This window comes from Mizuhopecten yessoensis, unplaced genomic scaffold (assembly GCF_002113885.1).
Source record: "Mizuhopecten yessoensis strain PY_sf001 unplaced genomic scaffold, ASM211388v2 scaffold2929, whole genome shotgun sequence".
Lineage (NCBI taxonomy): Eukaryota > Metazoa > Mollusca > Bivalvia > Pectinida > Pectinidae > Mizuhopecten > Mizuhopecten yessoensis.
In genome coordinates this window covers 198,916-222,259 of record NW_018404790.1, presented here as the reverse complement: position 1 = coordinate 222,259, position 23,344 = coordinate 198,916, and the positions used below count along the sequence as shown (strand labels likewise).

At 36.8% G+C, this 23,344-nt stretch overlaps 1 protein-coding gene across 3 annotated transcripts in view; it reads left to right on the top strand.

The window, feature by feature from the left end:
* The window catches only part of LOC110446687 (plexin-A4-like), a 116,788-nt gene extending 95,188 nt beyond the window's left edge, over window positions 1-21,600 (top strand). For all 3 annotated transcript variants that reach the window (XM_021491965.1, XM_021491963.1, XM_021491964.1), the window contains exons 12-27: window positions 128-224; window positions 1,241-1,407; window positions 3,223-3,374; window positions 4,070-4,175; window positions 4,745-4,881; window positions 5,602-5,769; window positions 7,096-7,192; window positions 8,594-9,019; window positions 9,967-10,267; window positions 10,873-10,992; window positions 11,568-11,663; window positions 12,798-12,982; window positions 13,214-13,323; window positions 13,942-14,101; window positions 14,580-14,716; window positions 15,604-21,600. In XM_021491965.1, the coding sequence (XP_021347640.1) occupies window positions 128-224; window positions 1,241-1,407; window positions 3,223-3,374; window positions 4,070-4,175; window positions 4,745-4,881; window positions 5,602-5,769; window positions 7,096-7,192; window positions 8,594-9,019; window positions 9,967-10,267; window positions 10,873-10,992; window positions 11,568-11,663; window positions 12,798-12,982; window positions 13,214-13,323; window positions 13,942-14,101; window positions 14,580-14,716; window positions 15,604-15,796 (2,652 nt within the window). In that variant the 3' untranslated portion in view covers window positions 15,797-21,600. The remainder of the gene's footprint in view (window positions 1-127; window positions 225-1,240; window positions 1,408-3,222; window positions 3,375-4,069; window positions 4,176-4,744; window positions 4,882-5,601; window positions 5,770-7,095; window positions 7,193-8,593; window positions 9,020-9,966; window positions 10,268-10,872; window positions 10,993-11,567; window positions 11,664-12,797; window positions 12,983-13,213; window positions 13,324-13,941; window positions 14,102-14,579; window positions 14,717-15,603) is intronic.
* The last annotated feature ends 1,744 nt before the right edge of the window (window positions 21,601-23,344 follow it).

The window sequence follows — 23,344 nt, the reverse complement described above, 5'->3', positions numbered from 1 at the left end:
GGCAAAAATTATTAGCTTCAGAAGTTATAGACATCTGGGATTATTGTTTATCTTATTGTTTATTTTATTGTTTATTGTTTATCTTATTGTTTATTGTTTATCTTATTGTTTATTGTTTATCTTACAGTTTTCGTTCCTTGCTGACTTGGCATATGTGACAGCAAAGTTCAAGGTGACATGGGGTTCACAAGACTTCCCATTGGACAACCCACGGGATATCACAGGTAAGATTTCTTTCCGCTGGACCGTCCAAGTGACATCATTTCAACTGGAATTCCATTGTAACATCAGTACTAAGTGGCCGGTAGATAAGAATAGCATTCACTTATCTATAATACTTCCCCGAAAATAATTCAGGAAGCACATAGTTGCCATTTTGAAGAAAGTTCAATGAAATTTCAATGTTACATTTTGGATGGCAAGGCGGTGTGTCGCTTATGAATATGGGATCTGTATGCCCAAGTCCAAGGTCATATTTGAGGTCGAAGATCAAGTTCATTGTCCAGGCCACAATTTCTTTCAAAAATGGCTGTCAAATTTTAGGGATACTTTTTGAATGGTAACGCAGTGTGTTGCCTACCACTGTTTTGTTTACATATGCCAAAGGTCAAATTCACATTGAGGTCAAAGGTCAAATTCATTGTCAAGACCAAACATTTCTGATTCACTAAAGATAGTTCAATTAAATTTGGGAAAAAAGTTTGATAGTTCAATTAAATTTGGAGGTAAATGTAGGACAGTTCAATTAAATTTCGGGATAAATGTAGGATGGCAAGGCTGTGTTTACAAACCACAATTTGGTCAATACACCCAAGGTCAAGGTCACATTGAGGTCAGAGGTTTATTACATTGTCAGTGCCATAACTGTTGCATACCACTTTTGGGTCTGTACAGCCAAAGGCCAAGGCTACAACTTTTGGGTCTGTACGACCAAGGGAAAGGTCGCATTGAGAACAAAGGTCATCTTCATCGTCCATGCCATAAAACATGTAGGATAGAAAGATGATGTGTTGCATACCACTTTGGGGTCAATACGCCCAATGTCAAGGTCTTTATATTTATGGTAAATTGAAAGGTCAAATTGTTTGAGGAGTAATGTCTTTATTGCGACTTTCCTCCTGCCTCGGTTTCCTTTACCGGGACCCTAATCCATCAGTTTTACTGATTTCTTGTCCTCCATGCTTTACCCTTGGTAACAATCACAGGTAAGATTACTAAAGAATGTCCTGTTATATCACAGTGCGGATCTACAAATGTAACTTGATGGTGACAAACTGTGGTCAGTGTCTCAGTATGGATGCAGAATACGAGTGTGGATGGTGTGGGGATGAATGCTCACTGCAGAAAAACTGCGATGACAGCTGGCTGGACCGGTCATCGACGTGTCCCAATCCTAAGATACTCAGGGTACGTATAAATATATATATGTCCTTACTCACAAATATTACTGTCTGATACATATACAAATTACATGGGTTTTTACGGTACATGTGCATTAGGACCCTTAAAATTAGGTAAATAAGTTATCATGGAAAATACCTATAGTCTAGAAACATGTACTGGTAATAAGTCCATGCCTGCTAATAAGCCCACCCTTTTTAGCTCACCTGGCCTGAAGGGCCAAGTGAGCTTATGCCATGGTGGGGCGTCCGTAGTCTGTCTGGCTTCCATACGGCGTCAATATTTTACTTTAAACAACTTCTTCTTAATAACCAAAAGGTTTAGGGTGATGATATTTGGCCAGAAGCAAACTGGGATGAAGGGCTACCAAGTTTGTTCAAATAAATTACCTTCACTCATTTTCAAGGTCACAGGGGTCAAATATGTTAAAAACTTTACACAACTTCTTCTGAATAACCAAAATGCCCAGGGTGATGATATTTGGCCAGTAGCATGCTGGGATGAAAGGTTACCAAATTTTTTCAAATGAATGACCATCACTTATTTTCAAGGTCACAGGGGTCAATTGTCTTAAAAAATCTTTAAACAACTTCTTCTGAATAACCAAGAGGCCTAGGATAATGATATTTGGTTAGTAATTTGCTGGGATGAAGGGCCACAAAGTTTGTTTAAATGAATGACCTTTACTTATAATCAAGGTCACATGGGTCAAATATGTTTAAAACGTTTAAACAACTTTTTACTGAATAACCAAGAGGCCAAGGATAATGATATTTGGTCAGTAGCATGCTGGGATGAAGGGCTACCAAGTTTCTTCAAATGAATGTCCTTGACATATATTTAAGGTCACAGGGGTCAAATATGTTTGAAACCTTGAAACGACTTCTCCTGAATAATCAAGAAGCCTAGGATAATGATATTGGCCAGTAAAATGCTGGGATAAAGAGCTACTAAGTTTGTTCAAACGAATGACCTTGTCATATATTCAAGGTCATAGGGGTCAAATATGTTTAAAACCTTTAAACAATTTCTTCTCAATAACTGAAAGTCCTAGGATCATGCATTTTGGCCAGTATCATGCTGGGATAAAGGGCTACCAAGTTTGTTGACTTGAATGACCTTGACTTTTTTTCAAGGTTACATGAGTCAAATTTGTTAAAACCGTTAAACAACTTCTTCTGAATAACCAAGAGGCCTAGGATAATGATATTTGCCCAGTAACATGCTAGGATGAAGGGCTACTATGTGTGTTCAATTGAATGACCTTGACATTTATTCAAGGTCACAGGGGTCAAATATGTTTAAAACCTTTAAACGACTTCGCAATAAGCAAAAGGCCAAGGGGTGATGATATTTTGCCATTAACATGTTGGGATGAAGGACTACCAAGTTTGTTTAAATGAATGACCTTCGCCCATATGCAAGGTCACAGTGGTCAATATATGTTTAAATCTTTAAATAACTCGTTCTGTATAACCAAAAGGTCCAGTGTGAATGATATTATACCAAAAGCATGTTGGGTTGGAAGACAATATACTCTGTTCAACTTAATGTCCTTGTTCAACATCCAAGGTCACAGGCCTCATATGTTTAAATCTTTTAATAGGTTCTTATGAATCAAACACTGATATTCTGCCTGTAGCTGTATTTTAGTCCACTTTTAAGATTACAAGTATGAGATTAATACCAGGTGAGCGATTCTGGCCAATTGGGCCTCTTGTATTCCTACTTTTTGCATAATACTGATATACCTGGTATAAAGAGACAACAGAAAAGAAATGCTTTTTTACTAACAGCTATTTTTTTATTTTTTTTCCCCAGTTCAACCCAAGCACTGGTCCAATTCAAGGCAAAACAAACATCTCGGTGACAGGGATCAATCTCGGGAAAGCTTACACAGACTTGCAGGGCGGAGTGCAAGTGGCAGGTGTAAGGTGTACCGTCCATCCAGAGCACTTTGAGCCTTCCATAGGGTAAGTTTACTATAATGTAGGGGCTTTCTGTAGGGTGAATTAAGTTAAAGAATACCAGCTAGTTAAAATATATATTATTGCCATTATCACTATGATAAAATATTTTTCTAAAAACTTATTCCATGTAAATATCATCTTAAAATGCATTTTACAGCATTAAAGCTATGCAAAATTTAGTATTTGAAAACAACCCCCCCCCAAAAAATAGAAAAAAAATGAAAGGAAAAAAATATACAGGCCTAGGATCAAACTCAAGATTTGTTTACTGCCAATCCTACACTTTACTGATGCTGTTTTTCAGAAATTACACATGCACAGCATCAAAATGAAGTATGAAAAACCTTTGGCCAGAAACATTTGATTTTGTTCATATTCTATATACTGTATATAAAAGGGTGATTATTCCATGTTCATAAAATGGCTTTGAAGTGGGGTTTTCATGATTATAACTGGTGCAGCAGTACCCTGTAAGTAGTGTCAATCCCTAGGGTATGTTGTTTGGTGTTATTCAAAGGGTAAGTAAACAAGGGCCGTTCATAGATTATGTTACTTAGGAGACCAAATAGGACATTTGTTATATTGAATTACCAAGGTCATCATCACAATGAATACTGCCGTTTCACACATTGTGATGGTCTGATAAATATTTCGATTCATGATTAAATAATCCTGTGACGTTATTTTTACCATGACAGATTTCGCTGTGAGACAGAACCTACACAGAACACACAAGTAGGGAAAATCCTGGTCAATGTCGACAATCAATACACAACTGAGTCGGAGGGAATTTTTGCATTTGTGGTAGGTACTGGAAAAATTACTCCCAAGGTGTCACCCTGGTAGAATACTAGCCGCTTCCTGCTGACTCGGCTAGGGAGATTTTCTCTTTAGCTCATTCGGTAGAGCGTAAGAATAGTAAGCCAGAGGTCCCGGGTTCGACTCCTGGCTAAGGCATTGACAAAAATAAAAATAATGACCGCTGTTACATATATATATATCACAGTCACAGTGACCCATCAAGCAAAGAAAGAGATTTATAAATTATACAGGTGTGGACGTCATTTGAGGTCGATCCATGATTTACTGACCTGGTGTGGGCAATATTGATTGAGGCCAAAGTCTGAGATAAATATTGTTACACCAGGTCTATGAGTTTACTGATAGGCTGAAAATGAAAACCAGAATTGCATTATTATGTCATTTTACTCTAAAAAAAAAAAGTGAAATTTTACTCGCCTAATAAAATGATGTTATAGGTGAAACACTTATTTCTATACTTGGAGTCTGTAAAGGATTTTATTTTATGTTCACCACATCAACAAGAAAGATTGAAAATACTTAATTTTTTTATTGTCATCATTAATAAACAGGACCCCACTGTGGACAGACTGAGACCAGAGCAAGGACCAAAGTCTGGTGGAACCCGTATCACCATCACTGGAATGAACCTAGATACGGGTACCAAGACAACCGTGGATATGGGGGGCAGTCCGTGTGATGTTCGCAGGTAATACGAGACAATCAAGTGTGTGACAGCAGTATAGGGGCTGCAACAATACATTACCAAGACGATACAATACGTATCACGATACTTTGGTCACGATACGATAATCATCAGGATACATTTATAAGGAACAGTAGAAGCGAAGAGAAAAGTATGTTGCAATTTTTAATGGCAATATTATTATGGTTACAATTTTATAAAGAGACTTGGTCCAAAATGGGCATGACTTTTTCACACACGATTCACATCTTTCGAAGTGCATGCCAAGCTGGAGCTGTCACTCGACCCTAGGCAGCAGATATAGTTATTACCACTGTTAATATCAATCTTACTTTTACAAAATGGAGGTTTAGTATATTTTAGGCTGACATCATTGTCAAACTTTGGTGGTTGGGCAATGCAGTCGATAGCACACCCACTTTTCACCATGAGCTCGGACCAGGGTTTGAGTCCCTGATCAGATGTAAAAAGATATTGGGTCACCTGTCCAACTACATGGGTTTTCTTCGGGTACTCCAGTTTCCTCACACAATATGACCCTCTATAAATTTCCATCTTGGATATCAAATGTTTCAATAATTATGAAAATATTTGAGACTGAAAATTTTAGCTATCATTTCCCTGAAGGTATAAATTGTCATTTTTACCGGGCATTATAAAGGGTCGGAAATATCTCGTCGTAAACAGTCTGGTACTATCTGTCATCTTTTGAATGATTTCCAGGAGGAATGCCACCATTTTGGAGTGTATAACCTCGCAACATATAGCTGCTAAGGACGAAGTTGAAGTGGAGGTCAGCTTTGGAGGGTACAAACGCCTACTCAGGCCAAAGTTTACCTACGTCGAGGATCCCACCATCACAGCCATAGAGCCCACCAAGAGTATTCTAAGGTAAATACATGCTGGAGAAAAGGAGTGCCTGTTATTCACACATTCTCATGTACCTATACACTAGAGGGATTAACTCATTCACCTCTGAAGACACATTTAAACTCCTCCATTTCAAAGGTTGGAATAGTTCATTATGAAATTTCAGGGGTGAATGAGTTAATAGAATCCATCAACCCCTTTTGGGGGAGATAGAGGAATCATAACCCAAGGGAGGGGGAGATTCTTAGGTTGTCGAACATGAGATTTGCCAAGTCTTTTGCAGCTTAATTAAGATACATTCCCCCAAGGGTTGATATTCTCCATTTCCCCTCAAGGTGGTGAATGATTGTTTTTCTTCTACCCTGTTGACACTATCATATGCACAATGCAACGTTAATGTTACAGACACAATATGTTGTTTACGTGACGTTGATGGGTTTTTGAGTGACGTTATTGTATTGATGTCATTGGTCAAGAATAAAGGGTGAAAGGTCACACTCCACCACTTTTCAAGTATAATTAAAGCTTGTGTACAAGGTATCATATGAACCCATCAACAGATTTAAACAATAGTATATAACATAAGTTTTACACCTGATTAGACTTTGGTGTTCATTGTTCCAGGTTAAAGGGTCAAAGGTCACATGTGATCACTATCAACCAGTTTCCGATAAGGGGTATAAGTATCTATGTGAACCCTGCTTCATTTTTTTCATTCTATTAAAATTTATCTAATAAGACCTGATGTTATGGGCGGATCGGTCAAGTGGTTAATGCTCCGGCCTTCATTCAGGCGGCCGGGGGTTGATCCCCGAAGTCGTCGTACTCATGAAATATTCAGAGAAAGTGTTTTTCTCCTGGCCATGCACACAACTCCAACAACCCAGGTGATGTATAAAATGGTCTGGGGTGGATGTTGCGGTATCTGTGCTGTAGCATTCAAGTGAGGTGGCACTAAAAATGATACCATCAGAAGCACAGTCCCACTACAAACAGAACACAATACATCTCCAGCACACATGCAGGCATACACACATGGGGAGATATTAGCCAGGTGGCATAGGACTAGTAGTTAGCACCTGATAAGGCAGCTCCTGCGAATTCCTCAAAATTGTATTGATTAATGTATATGTTAATTATATTGATTGTATAAATTGTATATCTATGTACTATAAACCGCTTAAGAGTGGCTTAGTCTAACTAGATAGGGCGCTATATCAAGTTTTGTATATTATTATTATTATTGTGTTTTACCAGTCACATGTAACTAAGTGTCTGGAAAGATTAGGCTCTACTTTTACCAACAAACAACATGTTGGCAATTGATAACAAATGTTTATTTTGCAGTGGCGGCATAACACTGACCGTCATTGGAGAAAGACTTGGTATGATACAACGTCCAAAGTTCTTTGTCGAAGTCAACGATCAAATGATCCCTCCTGAAGTAAGTCAAAATAGTATACAGCTAACTCGTACTAAGTAAACGTACTTTATAGTAGTTTACTTACAGTAAAACCTTGTTATACTGCCACCATTTGTCCAAAGAAATGTTGGCATTATGAAAGGGTTTGGTAATAAATTGAGGAAAATGTATAAAAGAATTCTTAAGAAAACGAGAAAGAGGTACACTGAAATAAGTTGGTGGTAAGGATAGGTGACAAATGAGAAGGTCGTGGGGCATTGTGTTGAGGTTCAACTGTAGTTTTGTTTTTGTCTTTCTTCTGCCAATTTGATCAAACGTTTGAAATATAAGATCACCTACTTCAAAAAATTCATAAAGGTTAACTATACGCAATAGCAATGTACAAAGCATTTTCCAATAATTCACATCCTTCTGTTCCAAACACTTTGTACACATATCAGGATTTCCACATAATGAAAATTTGTAGAAAATTTCTACATATATCAGATTATTGCCTTACAATTGCTTTTGGCTATTTTGGAACTCTTATTTCAATATCTTTTCTGTTAAATTACCATGGAAACAAGTAGTATAAATTACAAAATTCTCTAAAACTTTTCCACATATCTCCAAGAAATTTGTGTACACACCATGATCAGTGATAGTGCTGTGGTTGTGTCTTTTGCTCATTGTAAAATTCTCAGTATTCGATCATTTTTTTGTTACCACGGAAAAAATATCACAATATGCAGAATTCACAGTTGTATAGCTATTCCAGCCTAAAACTTCAAAAACCAAAGCACAATGGCAGACAGTGGTATAACATTGATGTGTGTGTTTGTGTCTCCTGATTCGTATTGTTTATCAGCAGGCATCCTCGTACTCCAGGGGTTACGCTCACTTACACTCTCTGCACTCCTGGAAAATGTCGTGACTAAATCGAAGGCTCAGTGCGCACCTTGTTGATGAGACAAGAGACTAGATTGATCCTTTGATGTACAGCAAAAGAATCTCGCGGCCACGTAACAGTTAAAATTTACAGGCTTTGAAGTCGGGTGTCACTCCTTTGTAACCTTCAAAGGACAGGTATCAGCCTAGCGATTGGTCAGTTTTTTTTACCCGAGACGAATCAAACAGCTATTTTCGTGCCTTTGACTTTGCCATGACATATTTCAGGGGTGCAGAGAGTGAAAGTGAAGGTAACCCCTGGAGTATCGAGGACGACCAGTAGGGTGTAGGGGTATTGCCACACTTTGCCCTGCCTTGTTACCTGTAACCTTTTAACTCATTCACCTCTGAAATTTCATAATGAACTGTTCCAACCCTTGAATTGGGAGTGTTCAAATGTGTCTTTAGGGGTGAATGAATTAAAAGTGTTGTTACATTACCGAATACGCAAAATATAGATCTCCTTTAATTGAGATAATTGGTATTTCGTTACAGGGTCATCGATGCCATCCCTTTGAAAACTACATGAACAAATGGCTGCTCTGTCAAACGCCACCGCTCAACTTCCTGGGGGAGAATGTCACCGAAACCAACCCACGTGAGGTTCACTATGGGTTTAGTCTCGACGGAGTCACAACCTGGCGCAACATCTCAAAGCGCGAGAACATGGGACCCCTCCTTTACTACCCAGATCCTTTAGTAGAGAGATTCTCGGGAAAAATTGGTGATAAAAAGTACATACAGGACAAACCTCTTATAATTGAAGGTCGTTTTGCTGGAATGAGTCAGCTGATCAATGACGTGAAAGTTGTCGTGGGTCAGAATGAATGTCTCAACCCTATGACATCCGAAACTAACATTGTTTGCGATCCCCCAGAGAACCCAGATGGTATCAACACCAAAGGCAATGCTCTTGTTCTGGTATGTATTCTGTTGTGTGGATTTTTGGCTTTTTGTGCTAATTGAAGTTATTATCTTAACTTGATATGAAATAGGCCTTTTATTCACAAAACGACATAAAACACAAACATGTATACACTACATGTCACTACACACTGACCTAAAATACATGTATTGCACATATCCAATTGTAGGAGGGGGGGGGGGGGGGGGGGGTGGTAAAAAACCGCCACATGGCGAAGAAGAGTTTTGCACTGGATCAAGGGTATGACCCTTGACTCATGTTAACATTACTCTTTATCGCCAACCTAGCTTATGAAAAAATATTTTTTCAGCTACTATTCAATCATCGTGTTAATGAGGATAACTCATTCATTACACATTTCTTCACTGTATCAAGGGCCCTTGTAAAACCTTGATTATCTATTCAACTCCTCCAAAATTCTGTTTTCTTCACCTACTACATATATCAAGACCAGATAATTTTGCCTTCTTTTACCCCACTTAGTGAGAGAGGTACCGGTATATATATATAGAAATGACTTTGTCAGTGCCTCCGTCCATGCATGCCTGCATCCGTTTGTGTGTAGTAAGTAATTTGTATACAAGATAGGTCACAAACCCTCAACAAATTTAGTATATTTATACACCATAGTATGGTAATATAACTTTGAATTCTACACCTATAATTAGATGTTGGTGGTCATCAGGGTTAGTCAATGTTCAAGGGTCAAAGATCACTGGCAAGGGGGAGGGGGGTATATCTATGGGAGCCTCTACTCATTTTTTTTTTTTTAGCTAGTTGTTTTAATTAGTCTTACAGAGGTTAAACATGTGACTGTACTTGACCAATGAATGAACGGTGTTAGGTTAAAATAAAATACATCAAATAACATGAAATGGACATAAAAATTGTTAAGTCTCTTGAAATTTTATTACACTGTACCATGTTTGTCATGCTTTTACAGATAAAGATTGGTTTTCTGAGGAAGGACGTTGGCTTTCTCAACTACATCGAAAAAGATGCAGAGAATGGTTTCAATGAGACGGAGAAACCAATCGCACTGGGTATCATACTAGGTGTAGTTCTTCCCATCATCGCGATCATCACCCTGTTGGCTATCTGTATCATCCGACGCCAGCGTAAGAACGGACCCAACAAAAACGGCATTCCAGAGATGTTAAAGGACTACGATGGAAAGAATGAAGAGGCAGACATCGGTCTGAACCATGTGTCTGTGAAGGCGGACATGAATGGACAGATTCCAGGTACATATATATACAGTATATATAAGAAATGTTTTATTTCAAGATTATTTTTGAAAATACTATGCAGGATGTCCATTTAGTGTTGATACAGATCTAGAAGGTAGATAACCTTTTTTTATATACAAATGATTTGGTGACAAGTTCGCGCTACACCACCACATATTTTTTTGTTTGAAACAGAGTTACTGTATACTCCAATTTTTTGCCGCAGTTTAAATATTTCCTTTTTGCCCTCCATGACGTGGACGAATTTGTCCTGACAGCGAATATTAATTCACCACTATACCATATATAGCCATTAAACAAGTGAAGGGGGAAATTAACACTGGGTGAATATGGAATTTTTCCAGTGAAAAGAGAAAGTTTCATAGGGCGAAAGTTATTTTAGGAATATACTTTTTATTTTAATTAAAAATAGAAATGATACCATTCATCAAATGGAACATCACATCAGCTTCCACTTATAATGCTTCTAACATTTATTTTTCTGACATTAGTTTGTTTATTTTTTGATGATTTTTTAAAAAAAATCCCTGATTTTATCTTTTGAAATATGTCACTGACTTTGGATCATCTGCATTGTACTAACTTCTGACCTTTGTCAGACTCCGGACCCTACATCAGTGAGCTCCTAGCCAGGATTGAGGATGAAGCTGCCAGACAGAGTATTAGTGACTTCCTTATACCTCGGTCAAAACTGGACATCGGTGAACTTGTGGGCAAAGGTAGGTCATGTTCTTTTGTAATTTTGTTTTACCTAAGTATGTAGGCAATATAACAAAACCATATTTACATAGATACTATATAATTTAAACATAAATTTTTGGGACTCAAACATTTGTGTCCAGGCCTCAAGATTATGAAACGATCTTAAGTCTAAAATTTACTGAGTCAATCACAAATAATGTCAGAAAAAGTGACATCATATGTGATTGGCTAAGCAAAGTTATAAGTGTAAGATTGTTTCATAATCCCGGGGCCTGGACTCGTGTGTTTTTCCTTTGGGACTCACCAACTTCTTGAGGACCCACTAGTTCTATATTTCTTTGTAATGGAACTCATCAAAATTTTGAAAGGAAGTTCAAGGCTCACCAGGGAAAAATTTACAAAAATCAATCAAAAAAAAAAATCAAAAAAAAAATCAAAAAAAAAAAGAATTTAATTAGTAAAAAAACTGATAACATTATCTTGGATTAGATTAAAAGTATTGGCATCACAAAATTCTATCTATGGAATGAAAAATTAATGAAAAATGAAACCATAGATACATGAATATGTATAAAGACTTTTTCATTTGCAGGTGTCTTTGGTAACACGTATCAGGCCAATTATACCACATGTGTGGGAGCTGACAGCGAGGAGAAGAAAACGGAGGTGGCTGTCAAGTCACTTCTGGGTAGGTGTCAAGATGACAAGTTTAGTTTATCTGCCTGAATAGATGTCACATAACTAAAGTTTTGTTGATATGACACACGACTAAGTTTTATTTTGCTACCTTGGTAGATGTCTCTCGATCGAGTTTATTTTATCTGCCTGTTTTTTGTTTATGTGCCTGAATAGGTGTCACTCCATTAAGTTAAGTTAGGTGTCACTCCACTAAGTTTAGTTAGGTATCACACCACTAAGTTTAGTTAGGTGTCACTCTAATAAGTTTAGTTAGGTGTCATACAACTATGTTTAGTTAGGTGTCACTCCACTAAGTTTAGTTAGGTGTCACTCCATTAAGTTTAGTTAGGTGTCACTCCATTAAGTTTAATTAAGTGTCACTCCATTAAGTTTAGTTAGGTGTCACTCCATTAAGTTTAGTTAGAGTGATAAGTTTAGTTAGGTGTCACTCCACTAAGTTTAGTTAGGTGTCACTCTAATAAGTTTAGTTAGGTGTCAGTCCATTATGTTTAGTTAGGTGTCACTCCATTAAGTTTAGTTAGGTGTCACTCCATTAAATTCAGTTAGGTGTCACTCCATTAAGATTAGTTAGGTGTCACTCCATTAAGTTAAGTTAGGTGTCACTCCATTAAGTTAAGTTAGGTGTCACTCCATTAAGTTTAGTTAGGTGTCAGTCCACTATGTTTAGTTAGGTGTCACTCTATTAAGTTTAGTTAGGTGTCACTCCATTAAGTTTAGTTAGGTGTCACCCCATTAAGTTTAGTTAGGTGTCACTACATTAAGTTTAGTTACATGTAGGTGTCACTAGACAAATTTTAGTTAGGTGTCACTCTAATAAGTTTAGTTAGGTGTCACACCATTAAGTTTTATTTATTTACTTTTTATAAGTATCACACAATTAAATTTAGTTACATGGCCGCCACAGAGGTGTCACACGACAGGTTTGTTTTTCTGTTTAAATAATTGTCACATAAATAAATTTTGTTCATCTGTCTTAATAAGTCACACAACTAAGTTTAGTTAGGTGTCAAACTACTAAGTTTAATTAGTCGTCGCCTCTGAGTTTTGTTCATCTACCTTGGTTGGTGTAACACTAGTACTACTAGATTTGCTAGTAAGTTAACCTTTCGACCTTATCTTACAGGCTGTAACACAGACAATGCCACAGTGGATGCCTTTCTACAGAAGTGTTTGATCCTGAAGGACTTACAGCACCCTAACATCCTCCCCCTCCTGGGGATGTGTCTCTCGGCTGCTGAGGAACCCCACATGGTGATTCCGTACCTAGAGAGGGGTGATCTCAAAACCTATGTCAGGGATCCATCAAAGGTTTGTAGTGATAAGAGGTCCCCTACCCTGAGAGGGGTGATCTCAAAACCAAAGTTATACTTACCTTGAACTATGTTGTATGTTACACTGACTTTGACCTCTTTTTGTGTGTTTGATTGACCTTGACCTTTGTTGTAAATTACACTTACCTTGGCTTTTTATGTACCAGTACGTTACACTGACCTTGACCTTTCGTTGTACATAACACTGACCTTGACCCTTTGTTTGTAGAACATCACAGTTATACAGTTGTTGGAGATGGCCCAGCAGATCTCCGAGGCAATGGTTTACCTAGAGAGTCTACATGTTGTCCATGGTGACCTCGCCGCTCGCAACTGTTTGTAAGTACATGTATCCTAAATTTGTAATGTTATGTAAATATGAATGAGGTGTTCCTAGATGTGTACACAGGTGGTCTGTCAATACAGTTGTTCTGTTGACACAGGTGGTCTGTCAATACAGTTGTTCTGTTAACACAGGTGGTCTGTCAATGCAGTTGTTCTGTTGACACAGGTGGTCTGTCAATACAGTTGTTCTGTTGACACAGGTGGTCTGTTAAAACAGTTGTTCTGTTAATACAGGTGGTCTGTCAATGCAGTTGTTCTGTTGACACAGGTGGTCTGTCAATACAGTTGCTCTGTAAACACAGGTGGTCTGTCAATACAGTTGTTCTGTTGACACAGGTGGTCTGTCAATACAGTTGTTCTATTGACACAGGTGGCCTGTCAATACAGTTGTTCTGTTGACACAGGTGGCCTGTCAATACAGTTGGTTGCTCAATATAGTTTCAGTTTTCAGTGAAATCTCTAAAAGGAAGAAAAAAGTGATCTCTTAACACAGGTGGTCTGTTAATACAGGTAATCACTTTAGCAGGTTTGATTGTAACTACTTTCCGATTCTCTCTTGGTGTACTAGAACTTTAATAGTTATCCTAACTTTGTTATGGTATGTTCTTGCAGGCTGACAGACGACAAGGTGGTGCGTGTGGCAGGGTTCGGCGTTACAGACCTGTACGCCATGGACTACTGCAAATCTGACGAGGACAGGAACAAGACTGTCACTAAGTGGGTGGCACCCGAGGCCATCAACACCTTTGTCTTCTCTCATAAAACAGATGTTGTAAGTTTCTCGAGGCTTGAGGCACTGGTGGTAATAAACTTGCTCAAACAGGGGCGCTGATACCTTAGAACTGTAGACAGGATGTACGCTAAATGTTGGCTCTCTGTGAAATCAAGCTACCATATGAATTGTAAGTCATTAAATTGAAAGGTTTTTAAGCCATTCAAATTGAGTTATTCAGGATTAAAACGAATATTCTCAATATTTTCATTTACATGAAAACAACAAATACATTTCTTTTTTATCTATCTAGTTCTATTCGGTGACAGACATATTTTAAGGTTATTGTTGCTTTATGGACAATCTTAAATCGGAAACCATGCAATATTTTTTTTATCAAAAATTTTGATGCCACTTCATGATTGGTGCTAGGCTTACTCTAATAGTATGACATGTAATTTAAGACAGCCATGATCGAGTAACATGTACTGTAAGCCATTTAAAACTGTTTTTATATCTACAAAATCTTTTCTTGTAGTGGTCATATGGTGTGCTACTATGGGAACTGTTGACAAGGGGAGTAACTCCGTACCCAGATGTGGATTCGAAAGACTTGAAGAATTACCTAGAAGGCGGTCATCATCTAAAGAAACCTCGGCAGTGTCCAGAATCTCTGTACGTATAGCTTCTTTTGATTATTGCACAAACCTGAATCTGCCCTAACGTTTTTTTTAAAAAGGACAAACTTGTGACATTGGATGTGTTCATGACTTCTGAGTTAAAGTTTGTAGATTTCATTTCCATTAAGGACCAATGGCACTGTTCCAAACCTAGAGATATTTGAGTGATTTGAAAAACTCCATGCATCATGGGAAAGAGTTCTTTGTAATGAAATTGAAAAGCTGCTGTGTTATTTAATTTTTATTGCTCCAGCGATGAAATATGTTTCACTCAACCCATGCCTGTATTTGAAATACAAATCACTTGAATAACATCCAAATTGTGATAATCATCTTTACTGTCAGAGCCAACATGGCATTAAAATTTAAATGAAGCACAACAACATGACGTCAAAATGAAATACATGTGTTGAGGATATTTTCTAAATCGTCTTTTATAGGCCGTCAGATAAGGCCATGCAAACTGATGGGTCTGCATGATCAGTGCTCAGATTGTTTTTTAAAATTCAGACATTCTGGCTATTTTACTAAAATGATGGTAATAGGGGCTAGCAGTAGTGTCGAGTAGGGGATCATAAAAATCATTTTGATAATTGTATACTGAACCTAAACTTTATGTGCAACACACTTCCAAAAACATCCCCCATATTGTAAATGTAAACAGTAGATCATTGGACCTGGTTTCCTTTGTTGAGTGAGGGTACAGGTGTTCATTTTTGTTATTTTTGAAGATTTGCTAATGTACAAACAAAAAAGTTTGTATTTAACCTTGTATTTAATCTACCGAACCATTTTATCTGTATATTTCGAGATGTGTCTTATTAAATGTTTCCACAACAGACTGGATATTATTCTGTACAAATTTGCGATGTTTTTCAACAGATACGTGATGATGGTTCAGTGTTGGACGGATCGACCCAATGACAGGCCCACATTCCAGGAAGTCAACGACGATATGAAGACCTTCCTGTCAGCCGACAATGGTGAACAAAACGATGACACGTCTGACACTCAGCCACTTAAGTCAAACATTGAACCGGGTGGCTCGTCAGAATATCTAGAGGTCATGGGTTAATATCATACGAACTTTGACCTAAATGGCTTTCATGATGTTATCTATAGGTCAAAGGTCATACAAACATTAACTCTGTGACTGTCAAAGGAGTCAGAGGTCATACTGCCTGAGGTTTAAAGGTCATGTTTATACAAAGCATTGACTATAGATATGGACATGCTTGTTATGAGCATTTTAATCCAAATCTGATCACAGGCGGGTGTCCGTATGTCCGAGAGACTAAGGTTGTGGAGGAAATCAAATCCTGGAGACGAATGAGAATATCAGTGATGTTTGATGAAAGTAATGTTACAAAGCAAGATGACTATATTTGCGAACCGACTACATTGATACTGGACTACAAGTGAAGGGGTCCACCCACAGGAGGTGCTGATTACATCTGTTTTACTGGATAACCGAGCACCGATTGGGGGCACTCCGAACACCACATTACTATCAAATACAATCAAGTACTATATATGTAACATAAATGTGCTTAACAGTTTCGTTTCAGAAAGGACAGAATGGGTACGTAAGTGGTGAAGACAATTACTTCACTTTGACGCCAGTTTTCAATGTAATGAAGACCAGTGCTAGCTAGCAAAGTGCTGCGGAGGACACCACAGTGTGGAAGCCATGTGTGTGCACGATCTGAAATTGTATACCTGTTGTTTGGTCCTGTATGGAAAGGTGCAATGATTACATGTTGATCTCTCAGTGTACAGAGGTTGTCTGTTGACTAATCAGGTGAAGAGTGAGCAAGTTTCATACATAGTTTTGTCAGACATAAAAATCATGATTTCATGTTTCTTTTCATTGGCCTAGCCACGGAAGCAGTAGTTTAAATGCTTCAGGCATTATGTGCACTGTCGTAACACATGTTGCGGTCTGAAGAGTGTAAATCACATGCATTTTCTCGAGGGATAAGTTCTGTGTTGATTCGCTAGGAGATTCATTAGCTGATTTAAATCTGTCGCGAATATTAATTGTGTTGATAATAATATATCTATCATAAAGATAGCATTTCTCTAAATCACGAATTACAATATTCACAGCATATTAAAAAATGTTCAAAAATTTACAGCATTTTTCAATTAATAAAGGAACACAAAATTAAGGTCCATAACATTTCCTTGCTATCATACTGTCATTTCTTGTATCAAGTTCTCTTCCACTATATTGCAATAAAATTGTTAAATCAGTCATTTGTAATCATTATCATCAGTTCATCCAATAAATTAATTATGAAACGTGTTCATGTACAGATTTGTAGATATCAATCAAGTGAATGTGACATTGCTCCTGTAGGTAGGATTCTGTTTCAGTAAATGATTGGATAAGGCAGTCAATCAATCGTTATTCATGATACAAAGACATTTTTAAGGTTTTAGAGAGGAGATCTGTAGTATTATTGTTCAAATTTTATTCCAAATAACAAATAATAGATAAATGAAGTACGAGTAACAGCTCCACCTGGTGGAGCTGTAACTGATGTGTTTAGTATGGACTGACATCACATACATGTACCACTATATGGTGGTGTGAATGTGATAGCATAGCTCTGTATGTACCAGATGCATAAGTTCTGAGCTCCACCTGGTGGTGTGTATGATATGTCACACTCTGTACCAGACATGTCAGTTACAGCTCCACCTGGTGGTGTGTATAAGATGTCACACTCTGTACCAGACACATCAGTTACAGCTCCACCTGGTGGTGTGTATGTGATACCACTCTCTGTACCAGACATGTCAGTTACAGCTCCACCTGGTGGTGTGTATGAGATGTCACACTCTGTACCAGACACATCAGTTACAGCTCCACCTGGTGGTACATGTATTTCTGTCTTGGAAATAAGGACAGATAATTTCCATTGACAAACTTTGTATTTAAGTGTGCTAGGACAGATAATCTCTATTGAAGTATTTTGTATTCTGTGTGCTTTACATATGCATGTTTTTTTATTAATATTATTTATTGACTTTTTTAAAAGACAGATCAAAAGCTGTTTTATTGTTGACCAATACAATAACTGTACCAAGATTTTTTATGCTTTTTATGAACAAATTATCTTTAACAATTATAGTTTATATCTGTAAGTGTGCCATTGTTTATATATAAACATATATGTACTTTTGTTCTTATCAATGCTATAAGTATGCAGTTTAAGAATGTCTCAGTTTTCGGCTTGTAACGCGTTATTGTCGATTACAATGACCTACCTTGTCGGTCATATGACAATGAATGACCTTGACCTTTGTGGGGAGGTCTCTGGAAACATAGATAGGTTTGAGCCAGCAATACAGGTCCACTGGGCCTTTTTGTATAAGTTTCATCCGAAACTGATGTTTTAATTCCAAGATATGAATTAGATATCTGAGGAAAGAGTTATGAAATAATTCTTACCTTTTTTTATTTTTCAATAGTTATATAATGAGTCAGAAGTTTCATTGAAGTCACCTGTACATACAATCCCTTGTGATCAAAGTGCTAGCCTTCGTTACCAGCACCTTTTATTTGATATATACTTTTTTATTTTATTTGGTACTTTTAAAAATGTCTTAATGTTTCTTTCAAATTTGTTCCATAAGTCCTGTACATGAGGTTGTTATTTGTACAATGAATTCAACAAGTTATAATTAATTATAGATTCAAAATACCCGCAAAATATTGATATTAATTTCTTCAGATTCTACTCAACACATCGGTGAAATATTAAAGATCAGCACTAAATTCTGACATATAGGAGGGAGATGGTGTTTGGTTGTTTTTAAGTCTCATTCGAAACAAATGTATTTATAAAGGGATTTATTTGTTTATTGTTCATATTGAACTAAATATAGGTCTGTTTTAACCCTTTCACCCCTATGTAACTTTAGTAAACTCTTCAATGCTTTGATTTGGATGAGTCCATTATGGTGAACAGTGGTGAAAGGGTGTTAAATTTAACTGCAGAACATTACGATTTCCCAGAACTATTTGGTGTGTTTAGTGTCCACCTAGAGGACAGTGAGAGGCGATTTTCTTGCCTACCACAATAACATGTGCAATATATATACAGGCATCTGTGCTTCTGTCAAATACATGTACCCGCAGTATGTCTAACAGCTCAGCAAGTTGGTGCTTATTCATTTTTTTTTAATTTTTTTTTTTATAAAATATGAATAATTTCTGATACATGTACTTTTGTGTTTAAAAAATATTAATAAAAAAAAAGAGTTCATTTTAAAATTGAAATATGCCCAACTTTCTTGAAGCGTTAAAGGTACAAAGTCAATCATTAAATGAAATAGTTATGGGATATATGTCTTTAATATCCTTATACTAGGTATTCTTACTGTAGGTAAAAAAAAAAAAAAAAAAAAAAATAACACTTCCCATTAATTTTTTGGGCTTAAATTCAGGAGATAATACACATTAAAAACTGTTTGTATTACATGGAATGTGACGAAACTCGGTCAGATGCACTGTCAGTTACCCCACCCCTTAGATACAAAACCCCGCTTTTGGCAGCTGTTGTGTCAAAATTGCCAATATGTGTTTTTATTATTTGTTTTATCATGTTTCTTATAAGGCCAAACAAAAAATATTTTGTGTTTCCAATAACCCTACCTACCCTAAGTTTTTGTACCTAACCGAAACATTTGAGTCCATTTTCAAAGAAGCACTGTTAAAATCTGAATAACTTTCCTATTTAAATCATAAAAAAAATTTTTTTAGAAATAAAATTGTTCAACTTCACAAAAATTTTCAAATTTGTTACATACTTATGTATTTGTTTGGCCTAGTTGTCCTTGTGAAAGAATATTTATTGCTTTTAATGAACGGGGTAGTATGTATGATGACAAAGCGTGAGACTGTATTGTCTTAGATTTGGTTATCTCTGCTGGCAAATCAACATCATTGGATACAGTTACAAAATAACCTACTTGATCTCAAAGCAAAAAAAACATGGATGTTTTTATTGTGACAATCAGTCTAAATTTGGTGAAATTTTCCTAGGCAAGTGGAAAATTTAAAAGCATTCAAAATAAGGTTTATCAAAAGTCCTCATGATCCAGCCTCTAGCTTGACTGGAATGATAATTTTCTTACCCTGGACAGGAGTATCCATACTTTTCCCAGGGTGAAATTAATAGAATCTTTCACCACCTTAATTAGGGTAAGGCAGGGAAATCATCACCACTTGGAATAAGATTTAAAAATGTCTAGCCCTCAGCCTGAGGGCTGGACAATTAAGAATCTTACTCCGAAGGTTGAGATTTTTCTGTTTCACACCTAAAGTGGTTTAATGATTATTTTCTACCACGTCAAATACCAGTGGTAATTTCATGAAACGCAAACATTGATTGCACCGTTTCCAGCAAATTGCAGCTATCTTCTGTGATCTGCTATTAATGACATGACGTCAGTGCATTGATGACATGACGTCATACAATTGTTATGACGGGGGGAATCCCCCAATCTTTAGAAAATTTCTTTCCTTCACTCGAAGTGTTGATATCTCCGTCAAATAGGGGAGACGTCCTTAGTAGTCTCACCCTAAGGGTTGTCTCACCCTAAGGTTAAGATGAGGGGATTCCCTTAGTCAAAACAATTGTATGATGTCACGTCAACAATGCATGGATCCTATCACGTCAACAAAATCATATCTATGCCAGAGTCAACAGAGTAAAAGAAAAGAATAATTCACTCCCTTGGAGTTAAAATGGGGTGTCTCGACCCTATCTCAACCCTATCTCAACCCCAAGGGGGTGGGCTATTCTTGATTGGCTTTTGATGAACTAAGTTTAAACGTAAAATGGTGGTCAGTTTCACATTTTAAAAATAAGAAAACGAAATATACATAGCTTGGGACTCTAAAGAATTTCCTTCATATAATATGCAAAAAATGCTTGTTTAAAAAAACAATTGATTTGAAAATTTGATGTCAAATTACCCAGCATATTATTTATCAGTTGAGCGATGATGTTTGTATGAAATTATGAGATCCATGGTGTAAAGTTTTATACAAAGTTTTACTTTTGGGTTTTTTAAATACAGGTACATGTAATACGAATGTACTAAAAATCTGCAATTTTATTGAAATGATACACAAAAACTAAATATCTTGGCATGAATACAGTGTGTTATTGTAATGAAGAAAAAATTCACCATTGATGGATAAACCGGGAATGAAGAACAATTGGTGTATTGGAGTGTATATATTGTCGCTCAAAATCTTCCAAGCTTTTAGTGACAAAATTAAATATGGGAATAATCCACGCTTGAATATAAGGCTTAATGAGTCATCAGAAGTTAGGTATTCTGTTTCTGACATAAATATATGTTTATGTATATGCTGTGGTGTCGCTGAACATGAGGATATATTTCTGTGTTTTTTGACAGAATATATCAGTAGCTATATCATTACCAAACAATTTACTTGGGGCTGTTGGATATGTGCATCAAAGAAAAATACCACTACCACCAATCCTCCGCCATTGATATATTATATGTTGAAAGTGCGAAAAACAACACAATTCTGTCATGTGGAGTTGTTGTTTCTTTAATGCACATATTGAACAGTACTTGGACCCTGCTACTTACGACAGACAGATCATTGTTATTTATGACAAATTTACATGATGAGGGCCAATTTTTGCCCATTAGGTTGAGAGGAACGTATGTGTATGCATGTAAGTGATTGGGTTTTAAATGCCTTATATTTTGTTGCCAGCTTTTTGTACATTTTTGTCCCTATTTAAACAAACTCACTATGTACAAATGCCAGGCAAATTATTCGCTGTTCATATAATGTCAATAAAGATGCTTTCTGAAATATGATGAATGGTGTTGATTTTACCTGTGGTGATCATCAATATAAACGATAACAAATTCAGGAACCTTGATTTAAACAAAATATGAATCCTTTGTCTCGTCATCACTATATTGTATTGCCAGTATGTTTGAAATGTGTCTACTGTAACAGGAGGAGTAGCCATTAAATGTTAAAACATTAAAATAAAATTACAGCCATGTCCCTGTGCTTCATTGGGGACCACAACCTTCATTTACACAAAAAGTAATTCATTTCTTTTGGCCGTTCACGTTAGGTTACCAGCAAGAGGACGCTGTCATCGATATCCCTCACACGCAGTGCAAAAGTCATTAAAAACATGAAATATGACGAGTACTTTTTAACCAACTCAATGAATTTTTATTATGCAAGTCACTAAAACATAAAACGTTTGCCAATGAAAATTCAGCATCTGTAACATGCAATAAGTAGATGAACCTTTATAGAGTGATCATTCCAGCAAGTATAATCTATGTATCACTTGTAGTAGGCAAGATATAGATAAGAGCAAATCTTCTTAACCTTACATGAAGATAAAGAGCAATTCTTCTTAACCAAGTCACTAAGGCGTAAAATATAGGTCAAAATCAGCATCCGCAGTATACATTCAGGAGAGCAACCCTAGATACACAATTGATGCAAGTATTAATTAAACATAGCACTTGTAGTAGGCAAGATAAAGATGAGAGCAATTCTTCTTAACTAGGTGAATGGATTGAGGCACGGATGGACGCACGGACAGACCCCGTTTCTATATCCCTCGCCAACTCCTTAAGGGGTGGATAATAAAGTTGAAATCTAACAAATCTTTCAGGATTAGCACTGTGTTTGCTTTAGGATCCTTGTTCCACTGCAGGTACAACACTAGATAATTCTACTGAAGTTATCTATATACACAGCAACATCTTTTTAATTTCATTTCAAATTCAACTGTGGTACGTCTGAGCCAGTGTTCTACTGTTGACCAAGCTCAGTTGGTTTGAGTGGAGGTGTAGGGTTCAAACCCTTGTCTGGTCCCATTGCCTTTCTACACTCAAAACATTGTTGATTTTTGTTAACTCACATGGCCTGAATCGAAGGGAAACGTGCGCTTATGCCACGGCCTGGCATCCATTGTCCATCTGGCGTCAACACTTTCCTTTAAGCATTTTTATAACCAACAGGCCTAGCATTATGACATTTGGCTAATAGTATGCTTGATTGAAGGGCTACAAACTTTGTGCAAATGAATGACCTTGTCCCATATTCAAGGTCACAACGGTCAAACAATTTGATATCACAGAGGTCATGTGTTAATTGAAAACATTTAACCATCTTCTCAGTGACCGAGAGGTCATTGATGTCGATATTTGGCTAGTAGCATACTGCAATAAAGGACTTCCAAATTTGTTCAAGTGAAAGACATTGACCCTTTTCAAGTCAAGGTCATACAAACGACTAAGAATACCTTTCTACCAGTTGAAATCTGGTTCTTAAGAAATTGTTTTAGAAATAGTTTATGAATGATAAATGGCAGATCAGGGACAGCAACAGATTGCAATATTGCAGAATTTCTTAGCTATTTACAACTTTTTTAAACATTCTCTTAGATACTTCATGTTTAGTATGTATGTATTTCTCAAATTCAGTTGGTAATTTCTTCATTTAATTGCATCTTTTTGACAATTACATTGTAAAGAGGTATGGCGGAAACCTGCCCCTATTTCCCTAAGTCAGCATTTATGAAAACGG